Source organism: Cladosporium halotolerans (genome assembly GCF_011745625.1).
Source record: "Cladosporium halotolerans strain TM138-S3 chromosome Unknown Sca8, whole genome shotgun sequence".
NCBI lineage: Eukaryota > Fungi > Ascomycota > Dothideomycetes > Cladosporiales > Cladosporiaceae > Cladosporium > Cladosporium halotolerans.
Genome location: NW_027191459.1, coordinates 653063 through 674969, shown reverse-complemented (window position 1 = coordinate 674969; position 21907 = coordinate 653063). Strand labels below are relative to the sequence as shown.

The 21907-nt window shown below is 55.9% G+C and overlaps 12 protein-coding genes across 12 annotated transcripts; 6 read left to right on the top strand and 6 right to left on the bottom strand.

The window, feature by feature from the left end:
• Window positions 1-1661: 1661 nt before the first annotated feature.
• WHR41_03382 (uncharacterized protein) lies at window positions 1662-3795 on the top strand (the record flags this gene model as incomplete). Its single annotated transcript, XM_069371988.1, has 3 exons — window positions 1662-2014; window positions 2079-2444; window positions 2501-3795. The coding sequence occupies exons 1-3, from the start codon at window positions 1957-1959 to the stop codon at window positions 3793-3795; spliced, it is 1719 nt and encodes a 572-aa protein (XP_069231007.1). The 5' UTR covers window positions 1662-1956.
• A 933-nt stretch (window positions 3796-4728) lies between these two features.
• Window positions 4729-5761, bottom strand: WHR41_03381 (uncharacterized protein; the record flags this gene model as incomplete). The annotated part of the gene is made up of 2 exons (XM_069371987.1): window positions 4729-4976; window positions 5032-5761. The coding sequence occupies 2 exons, from the start codon at window positions 5759-5761 to the stop codon at window positions 4729-4731; spliced, it is 978 nt and encodes a 325-aa protein (XP_069231006.1).
• A 212-nt stretch (window positions 5762-5973) lies between these two features.
• Window positions 5974-7965, bottom strand: WHR41_03380 (uncharacterized protein; the record flags this gene model as incomplete). The annotated part of the gene is made up of 5 exons (XM_069371986.1): window positions 5974-6690; window positions 6751-7340; window positions 7400-7587; window positions 7645-7649; window positions 7714-7965. The coding sequence occupies 5 exons, from the start codon at window positions 7963-7965 to the stop codon at window positions 6178-6180; spliced, it is 1548 nt and encodes a 515-aa protein (XP_069231005.1). The 3' UTR covers window positions 5974-6177.
• A 595-nt stretch (window positions 7966-8560) lies between these two features.
• Window positions 8561-9816, top strand: WHR41_03379 (uncharacterized protein; the record flags this gene model as incomplete). The annotated part of the gene is made up of 3 exons (XM_069371985.1): window positions 8561-8734; window positions 8791-9269; window positions 9336-9816. 3 exons carry the CDS (start codon window positions 8561-8563, stop codon window positions 9814-9816), a joined length of 1134 nt encoding a protein of 377 aa, XP_069231190.1.
• Window positions 9817-10100: 284 nt separating this feature from the next.
• Window positions 10101-11477, top strand: WHR41_03378 (uncharacterized protein). Its single transcript, XM_069371984.1, has 2 exons — window positions 10101-10304; window positions 10360-11477. Exons 1-2 carry the CDS (start codon window positions 10266-10268, stop codon window positions 11302-11304), a joined length of 984 nt encoding a protein of 327 aa, XP_069231191.1. The 5' UTR covers window positions 10101-10265; the 3' UTR covers window positions 11305-11477.
• Window positions 11472-12816, bottom strand: Rab6b (Ras-related protein Rab-6B). The gene is made up of 3 exons (XM_069371983.1): window positions 12567-12816; window positions 11979-12470; window positions 11472-11920 (listed from the first exon to the last, which is right to left on the bottom strand). Exons 1-3 carry the CDS (start codon window positions 12637-12639, stop codon window positions 11862-11864), a joined length of 624 nt encoding a protein of 207 aa, XP_069231184.1. The 5' UTR covers window positions 12640-12816; the 3' UTR covers window positions 11472-11861.
• A 195-nt stretch (window positions 12817-13011) lies between these two features.
• On the top strand, window positions 13012-14307 carry WHR41_03376 (uncharacterized protein; the record flags this gene model as incomplete). Its single annotated transcript, XM_069371982.1, has 1 exon — window positions 13012-14307. The coding sequence occupies one exon, from the start codon at window positions 13012-13014 to the stop codon at window positions 14305-14307; it is 1296 nt and encodes a 431-aa protein (XP_069231185.1).
• Window positions 14308-14358: 51 nt separating this feature from the next.
• On the bottom strand, window positions 14359-15497 carry WHR41_03375 (uncharacterized protein). The gene is made up of 5 exons (XM_069371981.1): window positions 15272-15497; window positions 15098-15212; window positions 14976-15041; window positions 14793-14915; window positions 14359-14727 (listed from the first exon to the last, which is right to left on the bottom strand). Exons 1-5 carry the CDS (start codon window positions 15304-15306, stop codon window positions 14584-14586), a joined length of 483 nt encoding a protein of 160 aa, XP_069231182.1. The 5' UTR covers window positions 15307-15497; the 3' UTR covers window positions 14359-14583.
• A 183-nt stretch (window positions 15498-15680) lies between these two features.
• On the top strand, window positions 15681-16796 carry WHR41_03374 (uncharacterized protein; the record flags this gene model as incomplete). The annotated part of the gene is made up of 1 exon (XM_069371980.1): window positions 15681-16796. One exon carries the CDS (start codon window positions 15681-15683, stop codon window positions 16794-16796), a length of 1116 nt encoding a protein of 371 aa, XP_069231183.1.
• On the bottom strand, window positions 16748-17823 carry WHR41_03373 (uncharacterized protein). Its single transcript, XM_069371979.1, has 2 exons — window positions 17424-17823; window positions 16748-17320 (listed from the first exon to the last, which is right to left on the bottom strand). Exons 1-2 carry the CDS (start codon window positions 17765-17767, stop codon window positions 16915-16917), a joined length of 750 nt encoding a protein of 249 aa, XP_069231188.1. The 5' UTR covers window positions 17768-17823; the 3' UTR covers window positions 16748-16914.
• A 209-nt stretch (window positions 17824-18032) lies between these two features.
• On the bottom strand, window positions 18033-20187 carry WHR41_03372 (uncharacterized protein). The gene is made up of 2 exons (XM_069371978.1): window positions 19706-20187; window positions 18033-19654 (listed from the first exon to the last, which is right to left on the bottom strand). The coding sequence occupies exons 1-2, from the start codon at window positions 20060-20062 to the stop codon at window positions 18302-18304; spliced, it is 1710 nt and encodes a 569-aa protein (XP_069231189.1). The 5' UTR covers window positions 20063-20187; the 3' UTR covers window positions 18033-18301.
• Window positions 20188-20302: 115 nt separating this feature from the next.
• Window positions 20303-21812, top strand: WHR41_03371 (uncharacterized protein). Its single transcript, XM_069371977.1, has 2 exons — window positions 20303-20451; window positions 20529-21812. The coding sequence occupies exons 1-2, from the start codon at window positions 20442-20444 to the stop codon at window positions 21506-21508; spliced, it is 990 nt and encodes a 329-aa protein (XP_069231186.1). The 5' UTR covers window positions 20303-20441; the 3' UTR covers window positions 21509-21812.
• The last annotated feature ends 95 nt before the right edge of the window (window positions 21813-21907 follow it).

Genomic DNA, 21907 nt, shown 5'->3' with positions numbered 1-21907 from the left:
TGCAAGTGATCTGCTTGGGATGTTGCAAGATGTGCACTCGTTGTTGCTACATATTTCTTTTCACAATAATTGGCGCGAGCAATCCTTGCGGTACGGCTACGTGGGTGGACGGCCCACAGGAAATTTCACCATTGCGAGCGATCCGGATCTCCGAGGGCGAGGAACGATGACACGCCAGATTTCCAAGCTTATTTGATACCAACCTGGAAAGCATCGGAGCAGCACGCCACACGAGAGGGGGAAAGCACTAAGGTACTGTCGGCGTGAAGATGCGGCAACCACGTGGCAAGCCAACCGAGGATGTGGCTTTTCGGGGAGTGCTTGGGTGACATTACTGCGGCGCCTTCGGCGGGTCGCATTGACTTTTGTATTGTCGCAAATATTCAGCCTGAGGACACCAAGGTGGAATGGAGTTGTGACGCGTTTGCAAATGGTGAGCTGCGGCGACAGCAAAACCGCGTAACCCCAGCTACAAGGTACATACATACACCTCATGCATTCAGCAAAACGCGAGCTGAGCGTGCAGTGGCCACGAAGATGGAGAAGATATCAGCTCAGATCACGCGTGCTCGCTCTCCTCTGTGGAAAGAAGACGCCTGCAGCACGCAATGTTGATGCACCCAACCCGACCGACACTTCCTGAACGGCCATCTTGCATGCATTCGAGACATGCGTCTGCGCGCATGCGGCTACTGTACGCGCGCGAGCCATGGGCTCGCGCGAGATTGAAGTCGGGAGCATTGACAGCGCAGGCGGGATCTGAGACCTCGATGCCTGTGCTGACGGACTTCGTGACTCGCGCAGAAATTGTAGATTGCGAGGCGTGCGCGAGCGATGCAACTAGACATTCAGCCACGAAGCTGTCATCCTGCACGTGGCTGACCAGGCAGATCATATGAAATCCAAACACACACAACATCAGATGGAGGAGGACTCGATACCTCTGACGACTCGGTCCCAAACACCCCTGCCAGCGCCCCGGGAGCGTGGCTTGAAGCATGGACGCGCCATCCAGCCACGCGGTCCCTAGCCGAGTTTACCACTCGACCGGGCAGATTTTATCAGTTTGCGATCCCCACTTCGATGGGGAAGTGCGCGCCACGGGCATGTCTGTGCCCGGGGAGGCGGCCATGGGTGTGTATGGTTCGACGTTGGTGTACTGGGTAATTATTGTTCAATGAAGCGAGGGCTGAAACCGCCGAGTTGGGATGGTGCGAAGGCCTGCGATACATCGAGATACTGTACGTCTCCCTGGGCGGGCCTGCACGAGAGAAGCGATAGCATGCATCGGGGCGGCGTCCGCGATGCCTGCACTTGCATGAATGTGTGCGAGGCTGCATGTGCTCTTGGTGCCACTGTGGCGCGATGTCACCGCGGCTGGCCTTCCAGGTTGGAATTGGAGGCGGCGTCCGCTACGCAGGCGCAGCAGGCGCTTCTCCCGGCGATATCATCATGACTCGGCGGCCGGGCGGGGTGGGTTGCAAGGGTGATCGTATGTACCAGCGGCTCCAAACGTGTTTGCAAACGAGATGGCACGGCCTCGAAAGCGCCTGTGCCGTGGCGGCTGGCACTTCCGATCTGCGATCTGGCGAGTCTAGTAAAGGTAAGGTAACCGCCTGCCGCCGCCTGCCACGCCCACGCTGATGCGCCGTCCGCCGTTGGTCAAGCACGTCAAGAAACACTCCGGGGCTACGGCCCGCCCAGCGAGCAGCGCAGCAGATCCCTTCATCGCTTGCCACCACACCGCACTGAGATTTCTCTCTCCCGTCTCGTGCTGACGGAGAGTTGTCTCTATCATCCTCTGCTCGTCACGCTTCATTGCGCCCGAGTGCGAGAGACAGCGCCCTCAGCTGTTGCGTTTGTTTGATATATTCCGTCTTGCCTCGCCCCATCACCTATCTCGTGCGCCGTCGACGTGGAGACCCATAGGCGCAGCATTGGCATTCATCCGACACCATGATCTCCCTCAAAGACGACCCGGAGGCGTTCCCCGTCCGCCAACTCACCATTCTCGGTGAGTTACCACCTGCAACGTCTCAGCAAACTGCAGCCGACGGCGAATACTGACTGCCACTCAGCGATATGTCGCTTTTCCGAGCCCATCGCGTTTAACTCCATCCTGGCATATACATATGCCATGGTCAAGGACCTGCACGATGGCGATGAGACAGATGCGTCTTTCTACGCTGGTCTCCTCGTCTCCGCCTACGCTGTTGCGGAAGCTATCACTGCCATGGGTTGGGGCGCACTCTCGGATCGCTATGGCCGAAAACCTGTTGTCCTGATCGGGCTTGGAGGCGTTGCTATTTCTAGTTTGATTTTCGGTCTGGCCAAGAAGTACTGGGTTGCACTGTTGGCGCGTTTCGTTGGAGGAGCTTTGAACGGTAACGTTGCCGTCATGCAGACTATGGTGGCGGAGATGGTCAAGAAACCGGAGCACGAGCGTGAGTTCCACCGCCGAGATTGACAGTTCACGAGGCGTTGCTGACACTCCTCACAGCCAAGGCGTATGCTGTGCAGCCTTTCGTCTGGACCCTGGGAGGAATCATTGGATCTGCCATGGGCGGCTTCCTCGCTCAGCCTGCTCGCTTCTACCCTGGATTATTCTCTCCCGACAGCTTCTGGGCCACCTACCCTTACCTGCTGCCAAATCTTGTTGCTGTTATTGTCATCGTTCTGGCCATCATCCAGGGAATCTTCTTCCTCGAGGAGACCAACCCTAAGGAGCTTGTCGCCGACGACGGAGCCGTGGACGATGCCGCCAGCGTCTTTGACGAAACCTCTTCTCTCCTCGCTCCTCGCGCCAGCATTGGTGGATCTATGCGCCGCCGCTCCCAGGCTAGCCGCGCACCCAGGCCTTCGTTCATCGAGGAAGGTCTCCCTGGATCTGTCGGCCAGTACTTCGACATCAGGAAATCTTCCTTCGCCACCGTGCACTCCATCCGCTTTGCTCCTGAGGAGGCCAATAAAATTCGCCGCGATGTCGCTCAGAGCCGGCCGGAGCCTCGCCGTGGCGCAAGCCGTGCTGGTCCTACTGCCGAGTACACCGGCAAGGCCTTCAACTACACTATCATCATGATCACAATCGCCCTGGTGATCGTGTCCTTCCACTCCATGGCCTACCTCAGCTTGCTTCCCACTTGGATCCTCGACGAGCCTAAAGCAGCTGTGCAGCACCTCGATCTGTTCGGCGGCCTTGGCATGACAGTCCACGACGTCGGTGTCTACCTCGCCGTCAACGGCGCCATCGGCCTCCTAATCCAAGGCATCATCTTCCCCATCTTCATCGAGAAGGTCGGCATCTGGAAGTCCTTCATCTCCATGGTGGTCCTCTTCCCGATCCCCTACCTAATGCTGCCGTTCATCAGCGCCGGCCCGCAGAACATGACTTCCGCGCTCATTTACGTCTCGCTCATCATGCAGAGCTTCGTCGGCATCATCATCTATCCCGCGGCTCTCATCCTGCTCAAAGACGCCACGCCCTCGCCCCAGGTCCTCGGCAAAGTCAACGGCCTCGCCATGTCCGGCTGCTGTCTGGCGAGGACCGTCTCGCCACCTCTGGTCGGTATCGTGTACAGCTACGGCGGGTCCGGCGCCGCCTGGTTCACCATCGCGGGCGCCGCGGTGGTCGGCATCCTGCAGCTGCCGTTCATTCCGCGGAAGCACGTTGGCCCCGTGGAAGTGGAGAACTCGTTCCTGCACAGGACGCCTTCTCAGCAGCTGCGGGCTCCTGCGGAGGATTCGGCTGTCGAGAACGGCCATGGCCATGGCCACGGCCATGGCCACGGCCATTAAAACGCGGACGGGCTCTGCCCGAATAATCACAGGAATGGGCGTCTACACATTGAGACGCCGGGCTTTTTGCATAATAGCCCGATCAAAACAAGAAGAATGACTGCAAGCGTGCATGTTCCTCTCTGCATTTATTTCTCGCTTGACACACTAAACGGCATCAAGACGACAAAAGCATCATGGCGAGATTGCAAGACCGCCGCATTCTCTCAAGTAATGCCGTCTCATTCTTGCGCGCGCTGCTTTAAACTGTTACGCCTATCTATCTCTCTCCTTTGGGCTTCGCGAGCCCGCCTTGCCTTGTTTCGAATGGCCCTCTTACGCGTTTGGTTCTGTGCAGTTTTTGTATAGCGATGCATTGTTTGCGATAACTCGGTACAAATACCTTAGTACATTGCTTTGGTTTTCCTGGCTTTGAAGAAAAAAAGCGTTTCCGCGCTAGTGTTTTGTCCGAGCCTCTCATTTCTCATCACGAGTCAGGTTGTTCTGCTCAGTTCTTATTTCGGTGTTCATTTTTACCCTGCCAGCAATATCATCTTGCTCGCTCCTTAGGCCGTACATGCCGCTCGTTTTTTGCAAGGTACATGGTCGACACAAGTTTTCGCTTACTCATCAAGCATTGGTGGTTTAGTGGTAAAATTGGCCGTTGCCATCAGACCTCACTTCGAGGCCTACGGATGTCGGCCAGCCCCGGGTTCGATTCCCGGCCGATGCATTTTTGTTGTCTGAAGGCTGTCCAGAGACGTCGCGGGTCTTTTGTTTTGTCCGTGGATCTTAGGTGAGCCGCGTTGCGACCAATTCCTTCTGAGGCTTTGGAGGGGAAATGCTTCAAGATCTAGAATCCTTTTGGCATGGGCAACATTGTATCGGGAATGCAATGGTATATACGTCGTAACTCTTCATGCGGAGATTCCTTGCAGCAGTGCAGGTAGGGTGCTAGCTAGAGACGCCTGGCTCCTTGCCTTCCTTCAGCGGCAAGAAGATCTTAGTCCACAGCTCGCTCGCCTCACCAAGCGTGTATGAAAGCTCGACGTCTGCCATGCTCGCCTCGTCGCCACCACCCATGGTATCCAGCTGGGAGATGACGTTGTCCAACGCCAATGCCTTGCCGACGGCCTGCGTGGCGGAGGGATCGAGGTTCACATGGACGACGTGGATGTGGAAATGGTAGTATGTGGGTTGATCTGGGATATCTGTCAGCCAATTGGTCACCGGAAAGGAACATTGAGCTTGACCTACAGTGAATATAAAACTTAAGCATATCATTCTCCACACCCTCGTAAAGCCCTTCAACCGCTTTCGTAAGCGTACTGCGAAGGTGCCGGAGCCACGGAACGTCTTTCTTCTTCAGATCCCGCACACTCAAAATATCGCGCCTCTCAACGAGAGCGAGCAAGTGCAATCCTCCAATCGTCGTACGGTCCCAATTCAGGTCCGGCAGCAACAGAAAGTCGTCCTTGGGATCAGCTTCCTTCGACCGGTAGAGCACGTTCTCCTGCTCCTTCCTGCCCTCTAGGATATTGAAAACCCAGTTCAATTTGCCCTCCTCGCGGTAGCTCTGCATGTACGGCCGGACATACTTGGCGTAGACTTCCGGCGTCTCTAGCACGACGCGAGCCTGTTGGAAAGAATACTTCCTGATATGGCTGTCCTTGCAAGGGTAAATGAGGTTGACCTTGAGGTCCGGTGGCGTGGGCTGGTCGAGCGTGCCGTCCGGGAGGGAGTTGGCCATGTACCAATGGTAGATGTCATTGGCGCCGAGGTTCTTTACATGGGTTATGAGGCGGGAGAAAGACGAGAGGTAGGACTCGTCGTTGCTGAAGGCTGCTCGCTCGGCGAGGAGGAGCGCGGGCTCGCCGCCGATCGTGCCTTGGAGGACTGTGCGGCGGCCGCCTTGGTCTTGGTTGAGGAGCTCTTGGAATTTGAAGCGGGTGAGGAGGGCATTTGTTGAGATATCGCTGTCGGCCATTTTCGGAAGGTTTGTTATGCGGTTATGTAGGGGCAAGGCCTGTCCAGTCCATCTCGTCAACATTCGCAGGATTTCTTATCGATAAGAAATGCTTTCATGCAGTGGATGTTGCCATTTCGAAGACACCTCAATACTAGACTCACGTTCGTTTTTTGGGTATTACTGGGCTGTCAGTAAATAAAAATTTGCTTCCAAATGATCTCTCCATGTCATTTCACGGTCAAATGCTTCATACGCTGGCTGATAGCAGCCTTGAAAGGGTTGATCGAGATTGTTTCCTAGATACGCTCTGCCTTATCTGGTGCCTCAATCCTCTTTCTCGCATGATGAGACTACTCGACGTCAAAGGCTAAAAGCTTCTTGGTCGCCGTCTGCATCCCGCAACTGCGATGCGTCTGTTGGGTAAAGGCGTACAATCACCCATCGGCTCCGACAGTGATGTTGGCACAATCACCACTATACAGACTAGGCCGTACGAAATCAGGCACTGGGCTGTTTTCATATCCTAAGCGTACCAAAGTGTCTTCAGAAGGATCGAATCTTGGCCAACCGTACTTCTCCAGCCCCCTCTTCGGGTCTTCCGCGAACGCAACCCAAGCATCTTGCATGACCTTCGTAAGCTCCTCCTGAGCTTCAGAAGGAGCTATCCCGCTCACGTCTCCAGAGTTGCCGAAGAGCATTTCAAGCTCAGTTCCATGGTATGCGCCACTGGAATTGTACAAGCGGGTGTTCGGCCAGTCGCCGAAGTATCGATACTGCCAAGTAGGAACGCCTTGAGCGCTGCGCGCCCTTGCTTCGATGTCGTTTGGGCAAGTGAAAGATTCTAGTAAGAATTGGTCTCCTTGTTCCTTAGTGGCGTTAACGCCTTTACCAAACGCAGGGATCACGTAGTAACCTTGTTCGTTGTTATTGTTGCCCAGGAGTTGGGGCTGTCAAGTTTAGTCAGCTTTGACGGCTAGCGAGCAAGAAAGATTGATGCTGATACTTACGATCTTGGCGAATTTACCATGTTCCAGTAAGGGACGATAATCAGAGAACACAGTCTCGTTGTCGATCATCGGATAGAAAGCGGAGGTAGAACGTACTGGGTTACCACCCGGAGCGGCAGGTAACCTACCAGCAGCAGCCAGCAAATCCTTCCAGTCCTTGCCGCGGACGCATTCCAAGGTGTCCCCAGAGGAGCCGCAGCCAAGGGTAGTCGAAACATTGTACCAATTCTGCTTTTGTCGCTCTGCTGTGTTGAGCGGGAAACTCAATGCATTGCCGGACTCAGAGATTATCCCAGCAATAAGTGGTTCCTGTTGATATGCGAAAGTCCACCAATCGACAGCAACGCCGCCTGAGGATTGCCCGAAGACGGCGATCTTGCTTGGATCTCCACCGAATCCGGCAATGTTATCGTGGATCCACTGCACTGCGAGTCTTTGGTCCCGCAGGCCTAAGTTTTGACTGCTGTCCGGGGCTCCTGGGAATCCGAATACATTGAGCCGGTAGGTCAGTGTGATTATGATAGCGGAGGTAGCTTCAGCAAAGCGACTGCCATCGTAGAACTTTGAATTGGAGTTGCCAATTGAGAAGCCTGAGCTTTGTCTTAGTATACGGCTTGCTTTAGGAGTCTCGGGATCTCAAAACACATACGTCCACCATGAAAGAATACTAGGACGGGTCGTTTCTTTTCCGTATGAGATGGCGCCCAGATATTAAGTGTCAGGCAATCCTCACTCTGCTGGTTGCCACCTCCACCAGCAAAGGCATTGATGATACCTTGTGCTTGTGGTGTCAGGCCAGGGTAAGATGCATTGCCAGATACACTCTGCGGACAGTCACTAGACGCGTATCAGTACGACAACGGTGTAAGTAACAGCGTGCCCGTGTGTACGTACAAGCCCTAGTCAAGTCAGTAAGTCTTGCTGGCATTTCATCGACGTACGGTTCGATTGGGCATAGCTCACCCATTTCGATGCGTTGTAATCCAGTTTCTTCACAATCGGTTGCGGAGGAGCAAAGCGAAGTTTTCCGACAGGAGGCTGCGCATATGGGATACCAAGATACTCTACAGTGTTCTTTCTGTCCGGCGCGATATGTCCAGATACGACGCCGTTCGTGGTAACGACTTCGTTAAAACCGGTTGCCTCGGCAGTCCGGAGACACAGCAACGCCGCCGAAAGCGCCAAAAAGAGACGGAGAGGCGCTGACCCGTGCATGTTTTCACGATAACCGAAGGTGCAGGAACGAATTGAGTCTGCAGACCATGCTACAGCAGGGTGAAGACATGCTTGACCTGCTCTTTTCTCAATCCACGAATGCCAGGCTTGGTATCGTCTCCGGCATGCACGTTCGGCTGAGGTGCCCCTCAACAATCTCGCTTGGAGAAATCGGCCTCACGGCAAAGCTGAATCCACTTGCAGCATGGGCGATCAGGGCACTGTTATCGCCGTAATTCTTGCCCTAGCAATACCCTGCATAGCTTGACCGGGTTCAGTGCGCCGATCAAAGGATCACAAACTAGCGGCTAAACTCCCCGCGTCTTGTGATTGACTCGCTTCACTAAATGGATTCGTGATGAAGTCTAGCGTTAGGCGTCCCAGTACGACCTAACAAATTGCCCAATATGGTTATTCACTTGAGCATTTCGATCATACCTTCCGAACCGCGATCGCCGCGCGTCCACATCGACTATGTCGTATGCGTGACCACTAATCAATCACCTCAGCAGGGTTGGAATCCTCAAAGGCTCTTGTATGAAACCAGCGAAAATGCCCTTCCTATTGCGCGAGAAATTATCGTTGTGTGTTCGAAATGTCTCGAGGGTTGGGATTTCCGGACGACGGACTCTCTAACCAGGGATGGAAGCTGTACATCACGTCTCTTTGTATGGTCATATTTGCTGGACTCACAACTGTTGCAAGATGCGCAACACGCCTGCACACTGGCCAATTTGGACGCGATGACTATGTCATCATTTGCTCTTTGGTGAGAACTCTCGATGCATCGCTAGAATTGATATCTAACACCGCAGCTCTTTGCAGATATTTTCAATCGTGCTTTCTGTGGCAATTCAGCTCGCCGTCGAAAATGGCTATGGAATGCATAAAGCAGACCTCGAGGGGACTGAGCTTATCGAGGCTCTACGATGGTTCTTCGTCGCTCAGACCCCTTACAAAGTCGTCGTTTGCTTGAACAAGATATCAGCCGTGCTCTTCTACCAGCGACTGTTCGTCGGCAAAGGGTTTCAGGCAATTTGCTGGCTTTGTATCGGCATAATTGGTGGGTGGGGTGCCGGCGCAGTCGGGGCAACAATATGGCAGTGTGTTCCAATTCAGGCTTCTTGGGACAAAACAATCCAGGCCACTTGCATTGATTCCGATGCGTTCTGGACAGCATACGCGGTCGGAAATATCCTCAGCGATGTATTGGTCTTGGTGTTGCCCATCCCACAGGTACTCAAGCTAAAGCTGAGGCCGCGTGAGAAAGTGATGCTTTGCAGCGTCTTCGCTCTTGGTGGATTGTAAGTCATGAACCCAGACCTGATCCCAGGCACTTAGAGGTTGGCAGTCCGTTGACATCGCTTTAGCGTAGTTGTTGCGGGCATTATGCGTACAGTCGCAGTGAGAAGTTCTTTGTCCAAGCAAGCAGACGTCACTTACAACTTCATACCTCGAGGCATTTGGACGTTGGTCGAGGCAAATGCGGGCATAGTCAATGCCTGCCTGCCAATATTGAAGAAACCCATTAGCTTTCTCCTGGCCCGAATGCTTGGAAAGACTCAAGTGGACCAGTCTACAGGGCCATATTCAGGTAATATACGGCCCTCAAGGACCCTCGCTATATCAGTCTCGCGGAAGCAGGGCCCTTATGGCACGAGTAGCACGGCTCGAGGCAAGGCAGAATCGACGCATGAGATGCGTAGAGAGAGCGACGTGGAGCTTGTCAAGCGGGGCGCAGGCGATGGCAGTACCGAATTAGGCGGAGGCATCGTAAGAAAAGAATCTTGGAGTGTGACCGTCGAGAGCGATCTTCAGGAGCGGCCCTCGCAGCCTGGATACAACTTTTGATCAGGTCGAGGCTTGTTACATATCTCATATGTCAGCTCCATCTCAGAGGCAAGGAGTGATTCTTGGAGAGCCATGCATCATACATGGGGCATAGCATAAGAATGTTTAACGCATGAAACTCGCATGTTCGGATGGCTTGCACGTTGGCCGAGCTGTCAAGTCTAACGTTTCGGATCACGGGACCAGCCGCTGCCGGTTAGCGCCTGTTGAAGTGAAATTACGAAAGGCTGCAGATGGCCACTGGGCGCAGCGCGCAGCTGCCGCCCGTTGCCGGGCGAGGCAGGGCTGGCAAGGCATTCTCGCTCCCTGCCCTCCAGGCTTCACTTCACACTCTGCCATCACCGACTACGACTCCACGTTTTCGACATATCTCAGCCGGACCTTGCTGAACCGATACGGCGCGTTTTGCTTCACCCCGTCCCACACCAGCGACTGCGCGTCCGCCCATCATGGCGCTCCCCTCGCTCTTCCGCGTCCCTAAACCCAAGGTCAGTCAGACTGTCGCATGCCCTCTCACCCATGCGCAAACTGACATCCACGCAGTCCGTCCTAGGCTTCATCACCCTTCGCTCCGCCACCGAACTCATTTTCCTCACCCTCCTCTTCAACAAAGTCACCGGCCTTTACGGCATCCTCGCGATTTTCACCGGTTACGAGCTCAACGCGCTCCAGCTCAGCCACTACGTCTACTCTCTCATTGTTCTCGGCCTGATCTCATGGCTCTTCGCCGCCATCCGCCAGCCCGAGCAGCCGCTTAAGGTGGTCGGTCTCGCATTCCTCCTGATCTTGGACTCCCTCATCAACGCAATCTACACCAGCTTCTTCGGCGCAAGCTGGTTCATCGTCTTGGCGCAACACTTGAACGAGGGAAAAGTGGACGACAACGTGCCCGGTGCCGGCACTATTGAGGACACAGCCGGCTTCACGAGCCCCGAGCACAATGTTTCCAAGGTCGAAGTCATCGCCACTCCTGCCGAGGGTGCGATGCCCGGCCAGGTCGCCACCGCATACCCCACTGAAGGCGGCGTCACTCTCACCAGCGCGGTCTTCGAGTCCGGCTCCATGGCTTCTCTGACTGTCATTGGCTCCCTCTGGATCCTCCGCATCTACTTCTGCCTGGTCGTTCTCTCCTACGCGCGCGGCGTCGTTCGCTCCTACGTGCTCACGACCTCAACTGGATACACGCACAGCGACGACCCCACCATGGCAGAAAACCCGTTCCGTGAGGGAAGAGAAGAGGGAGAGGGCTGGAAGGGCAAGCTGGGCCGCGCGATGATGAAGTTCCCTAGCAAGGGCTACTGGCTGGGTCGTGAGGAGAACGAGGGCGAGAACGACTGGGTGCGTTCCACTAGCGGCCGCTTCAACGGCAGGAAGGACCTGAGAATCAAGGTTCCCGAGCCTGGTGTCGGCGAGAGGGAGAGGAGAGCGAGGAGCGGCACTGGCCCGCCTCCGCCGCCTTCTGCGAAGAACAACAAGGTTCCTGAGTGAGCTTGTAAGATCTTGGATAGAGTATGTGGAATAGCATGCTGGGCGACTAGGAGTTGGGTAATTAGTGCTGGAAGGGGCACCTGCGCTCTATGGTTCCATTTAGACATACTGTGCAGTAAGATTAATATGAGTACGACTTGTCTTAGGTTCTAGATGAAAGCATTCCATAATCATTCACATCTCTCAATTCGCTTCGAAAATAAAAATTCTAGTCATAGAACATATGCACACGTGCAGCTAGCTGGATCTGGCATTGCAGCCTGCACTCGGCCTTCGCCATCCCACCTTGCTTCCTTCGAGGCAAGAATGAATTTCCAATCATCAAACGCCGCGCTCGCACCCGTACTGAAACATGCATACAATGCAATGCTTGCGCTTGCACCCTCGCCTCTTTCCCTCCCCTCTGATGACACCCGCCCCTCAAGCAGACCCCGCCTATCCGCCTCTGTACAGATACCGCCTTTCCTCCACCAAGAAACGGATACCACGTGGCTGGCGCGTTTATCTGCCTCCGCTCCATCAAAATGCGTAGCCTCGATGGCCTACAATCAAGCCGCTCAGCACTGGCATCCACCTTCGCTTTCGGGCTTGGGCTGGTTCACATTCACGTCGATTGCTGCGCACACCGTCAGTACCACCACTCACACGATCGCCACACGAAGCAAGACACTCACTCTGGTTCGCCGCCTGCTGCCCCTCGCCCTCCATGCCCGGCAACGCCTGGGCGATCCTCTTGAACAGCGTCTTGACATTATGCCCCACCTTCGCACTCGTCTCCACAAACAAGCAGCCCAGCCTCTTCGCCTCCGCCTCGCCCTCCTCCGCCTTGACCTCCCTCTTCTCGCTCAGATCCGTCTTGTTGCCGACCAGCACGATGATGACGTCGCTGCCGCGCTCGCCGCGCACGTCGTCGACCCACTTGCGCGTCTGCTGGAAGCTCTTCTGGGACGTGATGTCGTAGACGACGACGGCGACGCTCGAGTCGCGGATGTACGAGGGGATGAGCGAGCGGAAGCGCTCCTGGCCGGCCGTGTCCCACAGCTGCAGCCGCACGGTGCGGTCCTCGAGGTACATGGTTTTGCTGAGGAAGTCGATGCCGATCGTGGCCTGGTAGGTGCTGTCGAAGGAGTCGTACATGAAGCGGGTGATGAGGGAGGTTTTGCCGACTGGGAGAGGTTTGGGTTAGTACGCTTTTTGGCGACATCTTGGGTGTGAGGCTTCGCCGGGTCTGTGAGGACTGTGAAGCGACCGGATAGGCATACCTGACTGCTCGCCCAAGAAGACCAGCTTGAACTTCTTGAGCGGGTTTGTGTACGAGCCCACGCTTTGCGCCATGACGTCCCGATCAATGCCTCGGAGGATGCGTAATGCGATCTGCTGGTCTAGATGTACGGAACGCTATGTGGAAAGAGGTGTAGTCGAATGCGGCGCGGTGAATGGGCGGTATAGTCTGTTTATGAGGGTAGAGGCGGGGGAAACGGTCAGCTCATTGTTAAGGAGAGACCTGAGGCCGAGCCACAACTGTTCACGTCCACTTCGGGGAGTCTGGGGGAGGCTGTGAAGGGCCCGCGGGCGCCCGGCGGGTAGATCCGCAACGCTATCGGCTGGCCCAGATTTTACAATTTCCACTTTCTGGGACAGGGCCTTTCGGTTGCCGAGGGTTGAATTGTGATATTTTTTTCTGTTGCAGCACCAACAACGACAAAAATGGCGGAGCCGACCAAGACCGCTCCGGCGACCCACAAGCAGCCCTCTAGGAAAGGCAAGAAGGCGTGGCGCAAGAATGTCGACGTCACGGAGGTTCAGAAGGGCCTTGAGGACACCCGGGACGAAGTGATCAACGGTGGCATTATCGCCGAGAGGGCTGCGGACGATCTTTTCTCGGTGGACATTGCTGGTGATGAGAACGTCGGCCGCAAGCAGAAGGGCCAGAAGCTCTTGAAGGCCGACGAAATCGTTGCTCAACGCTCGGCTGTGCCTGGACTGGAGCCGCGCAAGAGAAAAGCCGCTGGACCTGTGATTGGAGAAAGCACTGGCAAAAAGCCCAAGGATGGGAAATACATTTCGAACTACGAGCTGAAGAAATTGAAGAAGGCTGCCGACACGACTGGTGGTGTCGAAGTCGAAGAGTCTGCCGCACACGACCCTTGGGCTGCCCCCTCGCCCTGGAAGCACGCGAACCTGGATTTCCTCGAGGAGAAGAAGCCGAAGGTTGAGCCCAAATCGCTCCGTCAAGCGCCTGTCTCTCTCGCTGCCAACGGCAAGCCTATCCCTGCCGTTCGCAAGCCTGAAGGCGGAAAATCTTACAACCCTCTTGTTGGCGAATGGACTGCGCTACTGGAGCGTGAAGGTGCCGAGGCTGTCGCCAAGGAGGAGGCTCGCATTCTTGCTGAAGCAGCGGAGAGGGCAAAGGAAGAGCGTCTTGAGCTCGAGAGAAAGAAGGTTGAGGCCGCTGAACGGGAAGAGGTTGCGACAGACTACGAGAGCGAGTGGGAAGGCATTCAGAGCGAAGCGGAGGACCAGAACTACAGCACAAAGCAGAAGCGAAGAAAGACCCCTGCAGAGCGAAACAAGATCAAGGCGCGCAAGGAACGCGAGCAAAGAGAAACGTGGGAGCGGAAGCAGAAAGAACGTGATGCGCAGGAGGCACGAATCAAGGAGATCGCGGCGGAGATGTCGGCAAAGGACAAGGGCAAGAAGAACCTGGCTCTGAAGGTGCAGCATCACTCTTCAGATGATGAGTCGGACGATGGAGTGGAAAAGCTTGCGCCCAGAAGATTTGGCAAGACGCAGATGCCTGCAGCACCATTGGAAGTGCAGCTGCCCGAGGAGCTTGAGGACTCGCTGCGCAGGTTGAAGCCCCAAGGAAACCTCCTGACGGACCGATACAGAAATATGCTTCTGAACGGAAAGGTGGAGGTCCGCAACCGGTTGGGCCAGCAGAAGAAGCCCAAGACGGAGAGGAAAGAAAAATGGAGCTACAAGGACTGGAAGCTCAAATAGACATACTAGAGCGCATTTTCCACTATTGGCGCATTGTACTACGATATGCGCGCATCTGCGCGCTTTTGTCCTGTGCGGATCGCATCGCATCTGCAATGTTTCAAAGCAATCCGTTCTAATACGCCAATGAACAGCAACATCAGGTGAAGCTGCTTTTTCCGGCGTCGGGCATTTGAATCTGCAAGCATACGGTCGTAATTCTGCTACATGTCCTCTGCAAACCCTAACGCGTCCAATCACAATCAACATCGACCGCTCGATCCATGATCAGCAGCTTCAAGCACGGCGGATTTCCCACTGGATGTCTTTAATGCTCACTTCCTCGCCGGCCTTCTCGTCGTAATCAAACCACTCGCCTTCCGTAAGATCGATGCCGGTGAACTGAGAGTTCGACTCGACGCCGGAAGCCTTGAAGTCACCCTACAAGTAGGATGGTCAGCCAGGGACTTAAATCACGAGATGTAAATATGGACATCATAGCCTACCTCAGCCTTGAACTCAACAAACTCCAATCCACGGCAGTCGATTGTGAGGATGTTCTGGAATTTTGCGGGCTCCTGCTGAGGGTACGCCTTGGGAGCCTCGAGGACGTTGGCTGTGTGTTGTCTCTGTAGCAATTTGTCAGATACCAACAAACCCAACGGGTTTTGCATCGAATCCTCAAATACCTTGCAGTTCTGGCACTTCCAGACAAAGTTCGCCTCTCCCCGGCTGCCTTGTTGCTCGTTCATTTCCTACCGTGGCGTGTTAGTGAACCTTGATTTTGCTGCGCGCTGTCTCTGATCCGTACATGACGGTTTACTGTCACCCAGTTCGGGTGAACCTCGCGACATGAGGTGCACTGCACTTTGAATGTGTAGTGGAAGGGCGCATCGTCGGTGTCTTGAGGTTGGAGATCGGTGACTCTGGAGATTGGTCAGCCTTGATCATTTCGTACTAATATGGAGGCGTCAATGGTATTCACCCCTCGAGTTCTGCTTTGAGTGCGAGAGCGAGCATGATTGTAGGATTACTTTCTCTTTGGTGTTGCTACCTGCGTCCGATCCCTGCGGTTGTGAAGAAGCTCTGTCCCTCTGCCCTCTGACGTGCCTGCAAAAGCTTCCAAGCGGGCAAGTCAACGTGGGGTTCTTGACCATCCACGTTCATGCATCTTCCTTTCACTTCACATCATTCATACAAGACGTCACACTCCTACTGGCTCGCCGGTCTCGAGCAATAAGGTACGCGAGATGCCGCGAATTCGCTTCCGACGCGAAATCAGCAGCAGAAGCGGACCCGCGCCTACAAGACGCACGCGCCCGCACAACCTCCACAACACTTGAACTAACAATCTCCTGCGACAACATATCACGCCTTGATCGCAACCACCCAAAATGCCCCCGCGCACAATCCCCTGGCTCACCGCGCCCTCCAAACCACCCGCATCCTCCTCCTCCCCAGCACCCAAGCGCCAAAAACGCACCAAAACCCCACCACCAACCTCCGCCAACGACGACAACCTCGTCGACTCAGACCTCAACCCCCTCAACACTCCACCACCGCGAACCAACCCCAAACCCTCCCGCTCTCCCTCCTCCTCCCCGCCTCCGGCACCACCAAGCGTAGCATACATGCAGCCCGGCTACGCCGCCGACGACGCCTGGATGATGGTCGAAGACGAGTTCGCGGCGACGGCCGCGCTGTACACGCAGGCGGTGCACCGCGCGGCGTACGCGGAGCAGAAGCGACGGGCGGAGGCGAGGGGCGCGAAAGTGCTGAAGGGCATGGGGAGGGCGACGGATGGGGTTACGGCGAGGGATGGGATGGCTGTTGAGAGGGAGGGGCGGGAGAAAGTAATGAGGGAGGTGTTTGGGGAGGAGGATGGGGAGGACGAGGTGGCTGATCCGGTGCTTGGGGCGCTGATGAATGATTCGGGGAGGATGGGGAGGGTTTTGGAGGGGCTGGGGAGGGTTAAGTCGGGGACGAGGGCCGCGAAGGGGTTTTTGAGGAGTCCGGAGAAGATTAGGAGGACGACGGGGAGGATTGTTGATGGTGAGGAGGATGTGGAGGGGAATGGTCTTTCGGAAGCCGAGAGCGACGACCTTGATGGTCCGGCGCTCAAGTCGAGGATGCGGAGCGGGTCTGGTGCTGCCAGGGCGGACAATTCCAAAGGTGATACTTGTCGTTCTACGTCTTTTATGGACAAGCTTTCAGCTGTCTCCAAGGATCAACCTGGGGAAAGGCCTCGCGCTACAAGCGATAAGCTGTCCACTGCAAGCACCAGTCACCACGAGAACCGCAAGCGGAGCTCAACTGCAAGTCATACCAGGAAGTCGACAAGCGAAACCCCGTTCTCGACTTCAACCGACGACTTCGAACCTCTCCAGCCAAGCGTCAAAGACGAAAGCCCAAGCTACCTGAACAAGCGCAAGCAGAAGAGAGAAGAAGAAGAGAAGAAGCGTAAGGCGAAGGATAAGACCACCGTCGAAGTCCCAACATTCCTTTTCTGATTTCCAGCGTTCACAGCGAAAGCACTGCTTGTACATTATTTGTTTCTGTTTCTCACGAGATACCCCGCTTGTCCATCCCACACAGGCCCGTTGCAATTATACATCAATACAGAACATCCTACCACTTCTCCAACATCGGCCTGATATCGATCTCATTCGTAAAACACCTCACGCTCTGCGTGTGCAGATTCCAATAGCTCTCCGCGATATCCTCGGCGCCGATCTTCGCCTCCGCCGGCATGTCCTTCAGCCACTCCTTCGTCCTAGGGATGTCGATGACGCCGTCGATCACCGCGTGCGCGACGTGCACGCCCTGGGGCCCGAACTCCTTCGCGATGGAGGTGCTGAGCGCGCGCAGGGCGAATTTGCCGGCTGCGAAAGAGGACATTTGCGCGTTGGCTTTGATGCTGGCGGTCGCGCCGGTGAAGATGAGCGTGGGCGGGTGAGGGGAGGGCGTGGAGGCTGTGTGGGTGCTTTGGAGGAGGAGGGGGAGGGCGGCTTGGGAGAAGATTAGGGCGCCTTTGCTGGGGGGTTGTTAGTAGATGTTTCTTTGGATGTCATGGATGTCGAGAGGCGTGTCGATCAATCGGCGAGTTCACTCCCAACAGGTATGAGGTAGACACTTACCAACTAACCTCCCAACTCTTCCCAAACTCCTCAACCCCCATCTCAAGCAACGGCTTGCGACTAAACGGCCCGCTGGCATTGAACACCGCCGCCGCGCACCCGGCGCCCGCGTACTCCTTTTTTATCCTGTCGAAAGCGGCCTTCACGCTCTCCTCGCTGGAGACATCCGTGCTGATGCCGATGGCCTTGCCGCCGGAGCCGTTGATCTCGGACACGAGGGACTCGTAGTTGGCGGGCGAGCGGGCGAGGAGCGCGATCGGGTAGGCCTTTGCGAAGCGGCGGGCGACGGCGGCGCCTGTGCCGGGGCCGACGCCGGCTACTATGGCGATGGGGGAGGGGGGCATTGTTGTTTTTTCGTGGTTTGATGAGATTTTTGTATGGAGGATGCAATCAGGAAGGGGCAAGGCTCTTGTTATATGCGAACGCGTGACGAGCTTACACACCGTTGCTTACACAATCCATTGAGGTGGGGCTGATCGTTTCGGAGCTCCGTTGCGATGGCGTCAATGTTGTTCAGTAATCGTGGGGTAACGTTGATCACGAAAGTGAAGTCTCCACCTGCGCGATTGTTGGCAACGACGCCTTATCATCAGCATCGAGCCGAGGCGTCAAGAGCTGCGGTGACTGATGATGTTTTTCAATTCCTCTCGTTGTATGGGCGTCTCTATTAGCATTGCGGCGAAGATATGAGATAGGATTGGTTTCTTTTATTGAAACCCCCGACCTTGCGCAAACTGCATCGTCACGCCTATCTAACGGTAGCCCTACGATTCAGGTACTACGAGCGGTGGTGTATGCATGCTCGCGAATCTAGCGCCTTCATTCCATGCTTTTCTGCGACTCCTCATACTCCCCCATCGAAATCGTAACCACATCATCTAGATCCTAAGCACACTGCTCCTGCTCGCAATCCCATCGAACAAGCAGCAATTGTGCACGGGAATATACTGCGCCGTCAAGACCTTGATGATCTCCTGCGCGATCATACCGCCCGCCAGAGAAGCGATGTTGTGCAGCTCCTTGCCGCCCGCTCTTGTGATCTCAGTGCAAAGTCGCTCGATCTCTTCCTTCAGCTCGGAGTATTCTGGGTCCTCGATCCTTGTCCCGGCTTCGGTGATCAGGTTGTCGACGATCTTGTGCGCGATGCCGGTGAGTTTCGCCGCGTCTGCTTCGTGGTCTGCGCCAGGCTCGCCGGGGGCGATGAGCGATGACGTGCCGTCGGCTTGTGTGGTGGGTGGCGAGTGAGTTGCGACAAAGTCGTCGAACGCGAGGAAGGCGATGTACAGCCCCATCAAGCCTTCTGGGTTCGTGAGCTCGTTCGCCAAAGCCTTCGCGCGGTCGTTAAACTTGACGTCTGCGCCCGGCTGGGCGATCTGCAAAGGCCTGCCGCGGACGAGATGAATGTGCGCGGCGCCCTTGCAGAAGTTTTCGATTTCCTTGGGGTCGATGATGGGTTTGGAGTGTCCGGCAGTCTGCTCTAGCTGTTGAACGGTAGATGTTACTTCCGCGAAGTCCTGACGAGCCTTCTCTTTGTAGATCTTCTGTAGACTGATGTAATCGTTGGAATGCGCCTTCATGTCTGGCAAGCCTCCGGGCAATGGCAGAACGCCGTGCTTGTTGTAAAACTCTTGTACCGCTCTTGCGATGAACCAGAAGGAGGCCGCGTTGGGAGACAGTTGTTGAGTTTCGGGTGCGGTCAGAATCTCGCGGACTGACGATGATGGTTTTGGTGGGTTTAGCGATTTTAAGACAGCGCCATACGCCTCTTCGAAGTTCTCCTCGTCTCCTCCTTCTGCGCGAATCATGTTTCTGACAGCCGTCTTGTCCTTGTATGCTTCTGGTAGCTTTCCGTCATTCTCCGCCATCCACTTGTCGACGTAATGTAACAGCAGGCAGACGTAAGGTATGTGACCCTTCTCGTGTGCGCTCATTGACTGTATGCCATTTGTTTTCTCTTGCGAGAACTTGATCAGCTCTGGCCATGGCTTGAGTACTCTCAGGTCGTCGAGGGCAGTCGCATCAGGATGTGTGTCGACGATCGGGAAGGCGGGAGGTAATTGGATCGAGAAGTGGGCGTAGTATCCTACCGAGTGAAGGTAGAAAAGGGGGATATTGAGGGCGGCGGTGTGTTTTTGAATTTGTGCGAGATTGGTCGGCTCGATTGGGGCAGCGACTAGCACAAGGGTATATGGTGTGAAAACGCCGTCTTTGGCAAGGAATGTTTCTAGAGGCTGTCCAGACATTTTAGCAGAGCGTCTCTTCAGAGTCATCAGTCTACTTACCTCTTTGACAGCAGTGCCCTTTACATCCGGATTCAGCTCCACCAACAGTCGCACCGTCTCCTCTGCCCGAAACTTGCCCAGACTCTCGTCTTCCAGGAAGAAGTTGACGCCCAAGTCGGCCTCCGTCACAACAGCCGGATCCAGGATGGAGAATTGGCCGATCCCGGGCAAGACCAGATTCTTCAGCGCCTCAGTACCAGTCACGCCTGATCCATTGTCGATGAGAAGGATGTGCGTTTCTTCCAAAGCCTGCTGTCCACTGGCTCCCCACAAGCGCAGTTGGCGATCGTACTTCTTCTCTTTGGCGGTGGGCAGGTCGTGGAGGGGTGGCGGTGTGGCTGTCCGTTTGGGCGCCATGGTGGACTTGATATGCACAGGTGTCTGAGCCGAAGGGTCTCCGAAGGAGTGGTGAGGTCGTGAGATAGACGGGGAGGATGTCCGGTTTCACGTGCTGGTGTGTCTGTGTCGCGTCCGGCTGGCGGCCGACGTTCGTCATGGGCAAACGCCGCAGCTCGCAGCCACAGCAGCCCCGCGACTGTGGCGCGTGTGAGACGGTGGCGGGGTAAAGAGGCCGCGAGACGCGAGAGTGGAGACGGTATGGGCAAAGTCGGCTTCCTCCATTGGCAGCTGGGAGCAGCCCGAAGACGGCGGCGGTGCTATGACGGCAGCTTGCTGCGAGCAAAACATCTCCACTGGCCTGCACGACCTGCTGACTCCGCCTTGATACATCCCGCACATGCTCGTCTGTAAGTCACGGCGCATTCCGCCAGCACATAAAACCCTCCTCCACCCTCTAATCTCACCTGCTAATACACACTTCCAGCCTGCCGCATCCCAACACTCACCACCCGCACCCTCCGAGCCTCGAGACTCCCCACGACACCCCTCCAAACCCCCCAACTCCTCACAAGACTCCTCTCCACCATGGCCACTCCCGACTCCATCCCCCCGCCCGCCAAACCCCTCGACGCAATCGAGTCCGCCAAGCGCAAAGCCGCCTTCCGCGCCGTCCAGGACCACTTCAAAAGCAGCTACAACTTCGTCGGCATCGGCAGCGGCAGCACGATCGTCTACGGCGTCGAGGCCATCAAGCACCACCTCTCCACCAACCCGCCCCCGCAAAACCACATGAACTGGTTCGTGCCGACCGGCTGGAACTCCCGCAAGGTCATCGAGGAGGCCGGGCTCGTCCCCATCAACTTCGACTCCCTACCCGGCGACGCCATGCTCGACGTCTGCTTCGACGGCGCCGACGAGGTCGACGCCGAGCTCAACTGCATCAAGGGCGGCGGCGCCTGCCTGTTCCAGGAGAAGCTCGTCGCGACGCGCAGCAAGCGCTTCATCTGCATCGCCGACTACCGCAAGCAGCAGCGCCGCCTGCTGACCCAGTGGCCCAGCATCCCGATCGAGGTCGCGCCCATCGGCCACGTCAGCGTGCTGCGCGAGCTGGAGCTCTTGGGATCCAACGGCCCCAAGATCCGCGAGCACACGCTGGCGAAAGCGGGCCCGATCCAGACGGACCAGAGCTTCTACATCATCGACGCGCCGTTCGCGAAGCTGCTGACGCCGGAGGATGTGGCGGAGGGCGCGGACGGGTCTGGCAAGGGCGGTGTCTGGGAGGTGTCGGCGCTCGCGGAGCGGATCAAGCGCATCACGGGCGTGTTGGAGGTGGGGCTGTTTTACGGCATGAATGGGGACCAGACGCAGGCGGCGGGCATGAAGGGCGGGCAGAAGCCCGTGGCGGCGTATTTTGGGATGGAGGATGGAGGGGTTAGTGTGCAGGTTGCGCCGGAGCTGAAGTAGATTTGTTGGGTGTGTGGTTTGAGCCGTGGGTTTTGTTTTTTTGGTCGATATAGATCAGAGCGTGTGTTCGAAGAGAAAAAAGTTCGGGTTCATAGAAGCATACGCTTAGTGTTACTGTTCCAAAAGCCACAAGATTCACGCCACGGTGGGAGGACGAACAAGAAGTTCACGTGAGAAAGTTTTGTCTTCTGGTACTTCTATCCAGCAGCGACCGAGTGCCTTGCCGCACGCGCGATGCACCTTGGCGCAGTATGTAGAAAGAGAAAAAAACAAGTAGCAAATGCAGCGCCAAATCGCCGCGCAATGTCCAAGCTGGACCCCAAAAATCGTAAAAGCCGTAAAAACGCCGTCAGGCGGAGGAAGTCGTGGACTTGTTTCTCGCCGAGATGGAAGATTCCA

What these genes read in the sequence shown, in the direction of transcription:
- WHR41_03378 (XM_069371984.1), top strand. Translation starts at nt 10,266, where the DNA reads ATGGCGCTCCCCTCGCTCTTCCGCGTCCCTAAACCCAAG. An exon ending in TCCGCGTCCCTAAACCCAAG is followed by an intron (nt 10,305 to 10,359) that starts GTCAGTCAGACT and finishes ACATCCACGCAG; the next exon opens with TCCGTCCTAGGCTTCATCAC.
- Rab6b (XM_069371983.1), bottom strand. Translation starts at nt 12,639, where the DNA reads ATGGCGCAAAGCGTGGGCTCGTACACAAACCCGCTCAAGAAGTTCAAG. An exon ending in CTTCTTGGGCGAGCAGTCAG is followed by an intron (nt 12,471 to 12,566) that starts GTATGCCTATCC and finishes AACCTCTCCCAG; the next exon opens with TCGGCAAAACCTCCCTCATC. An exon ending in GCAGCAGGCGGCGAACCAGA is followed by an intron (nt 11,921 to 11,978) that starts GTGAGTGTCTTG and finishes CGGTGTGCGCAG; the next exon opens with CAATCGACGTGAATGTGAAC.
- WHR41_03375 (XM_069371981.1), bottom strand. Translation starts at nt 15,306, where the DNA reads ATGCTCGCTCTCGCACTCAAAGCAGAACTCGAGGG. An exon ending in CTCAAAGCAGAACTCGAGGG is followed by an intron (nt 15,213 to 15,271) that starts GTGAATACCATT and finishes ACCAATCTCCAG; the next exon opens with AGTCACCGATCTCCAACCTC. An exon ending in TTGTTGAGTTCAAGGCTGAG is followed by an intron (nt 14,728 to 14,792) that starts GTAGGCTATGAT and finishes TCCTACTTGTAG; the next exon opens with GGTGACTTCAAGGCTTCCGG.
- WHR41_03373 (XM_069371979.1), bottom strand. Translation starts at nt 17,767, where the DNA reads ATGCCCCCCTCCCCCATCGCCATAGTAGCCGGCGTCGGCCCCGGCACA. An exon ending in AAGAGTTGGGAGGTTAGTTG is followed by an intron (nt 17,321 to 17,423) that starts GTAAGTGTCTAC and finishes ACAACCCCCCAG; the next exon opens with CAAAGGCGCCCTAATCTTCT.
- WHR41_03372 (XM_069371978.1), bottom strand. Translation starts at nt 20,062, where the DNA reads ATGGCGCCCAAACGGACAGCCACACCGCCACCCCTCCACGACCTGCCC. An exon ending in AGGGCACTGCTGTCAAAGAG is followed by an intron (nt 19,655 to 19,705) that starts GTAAGTAGACTG and finishes ATGTCTGGACAG; the next exon opens with CCTCTAGAAACATTCCTTGC.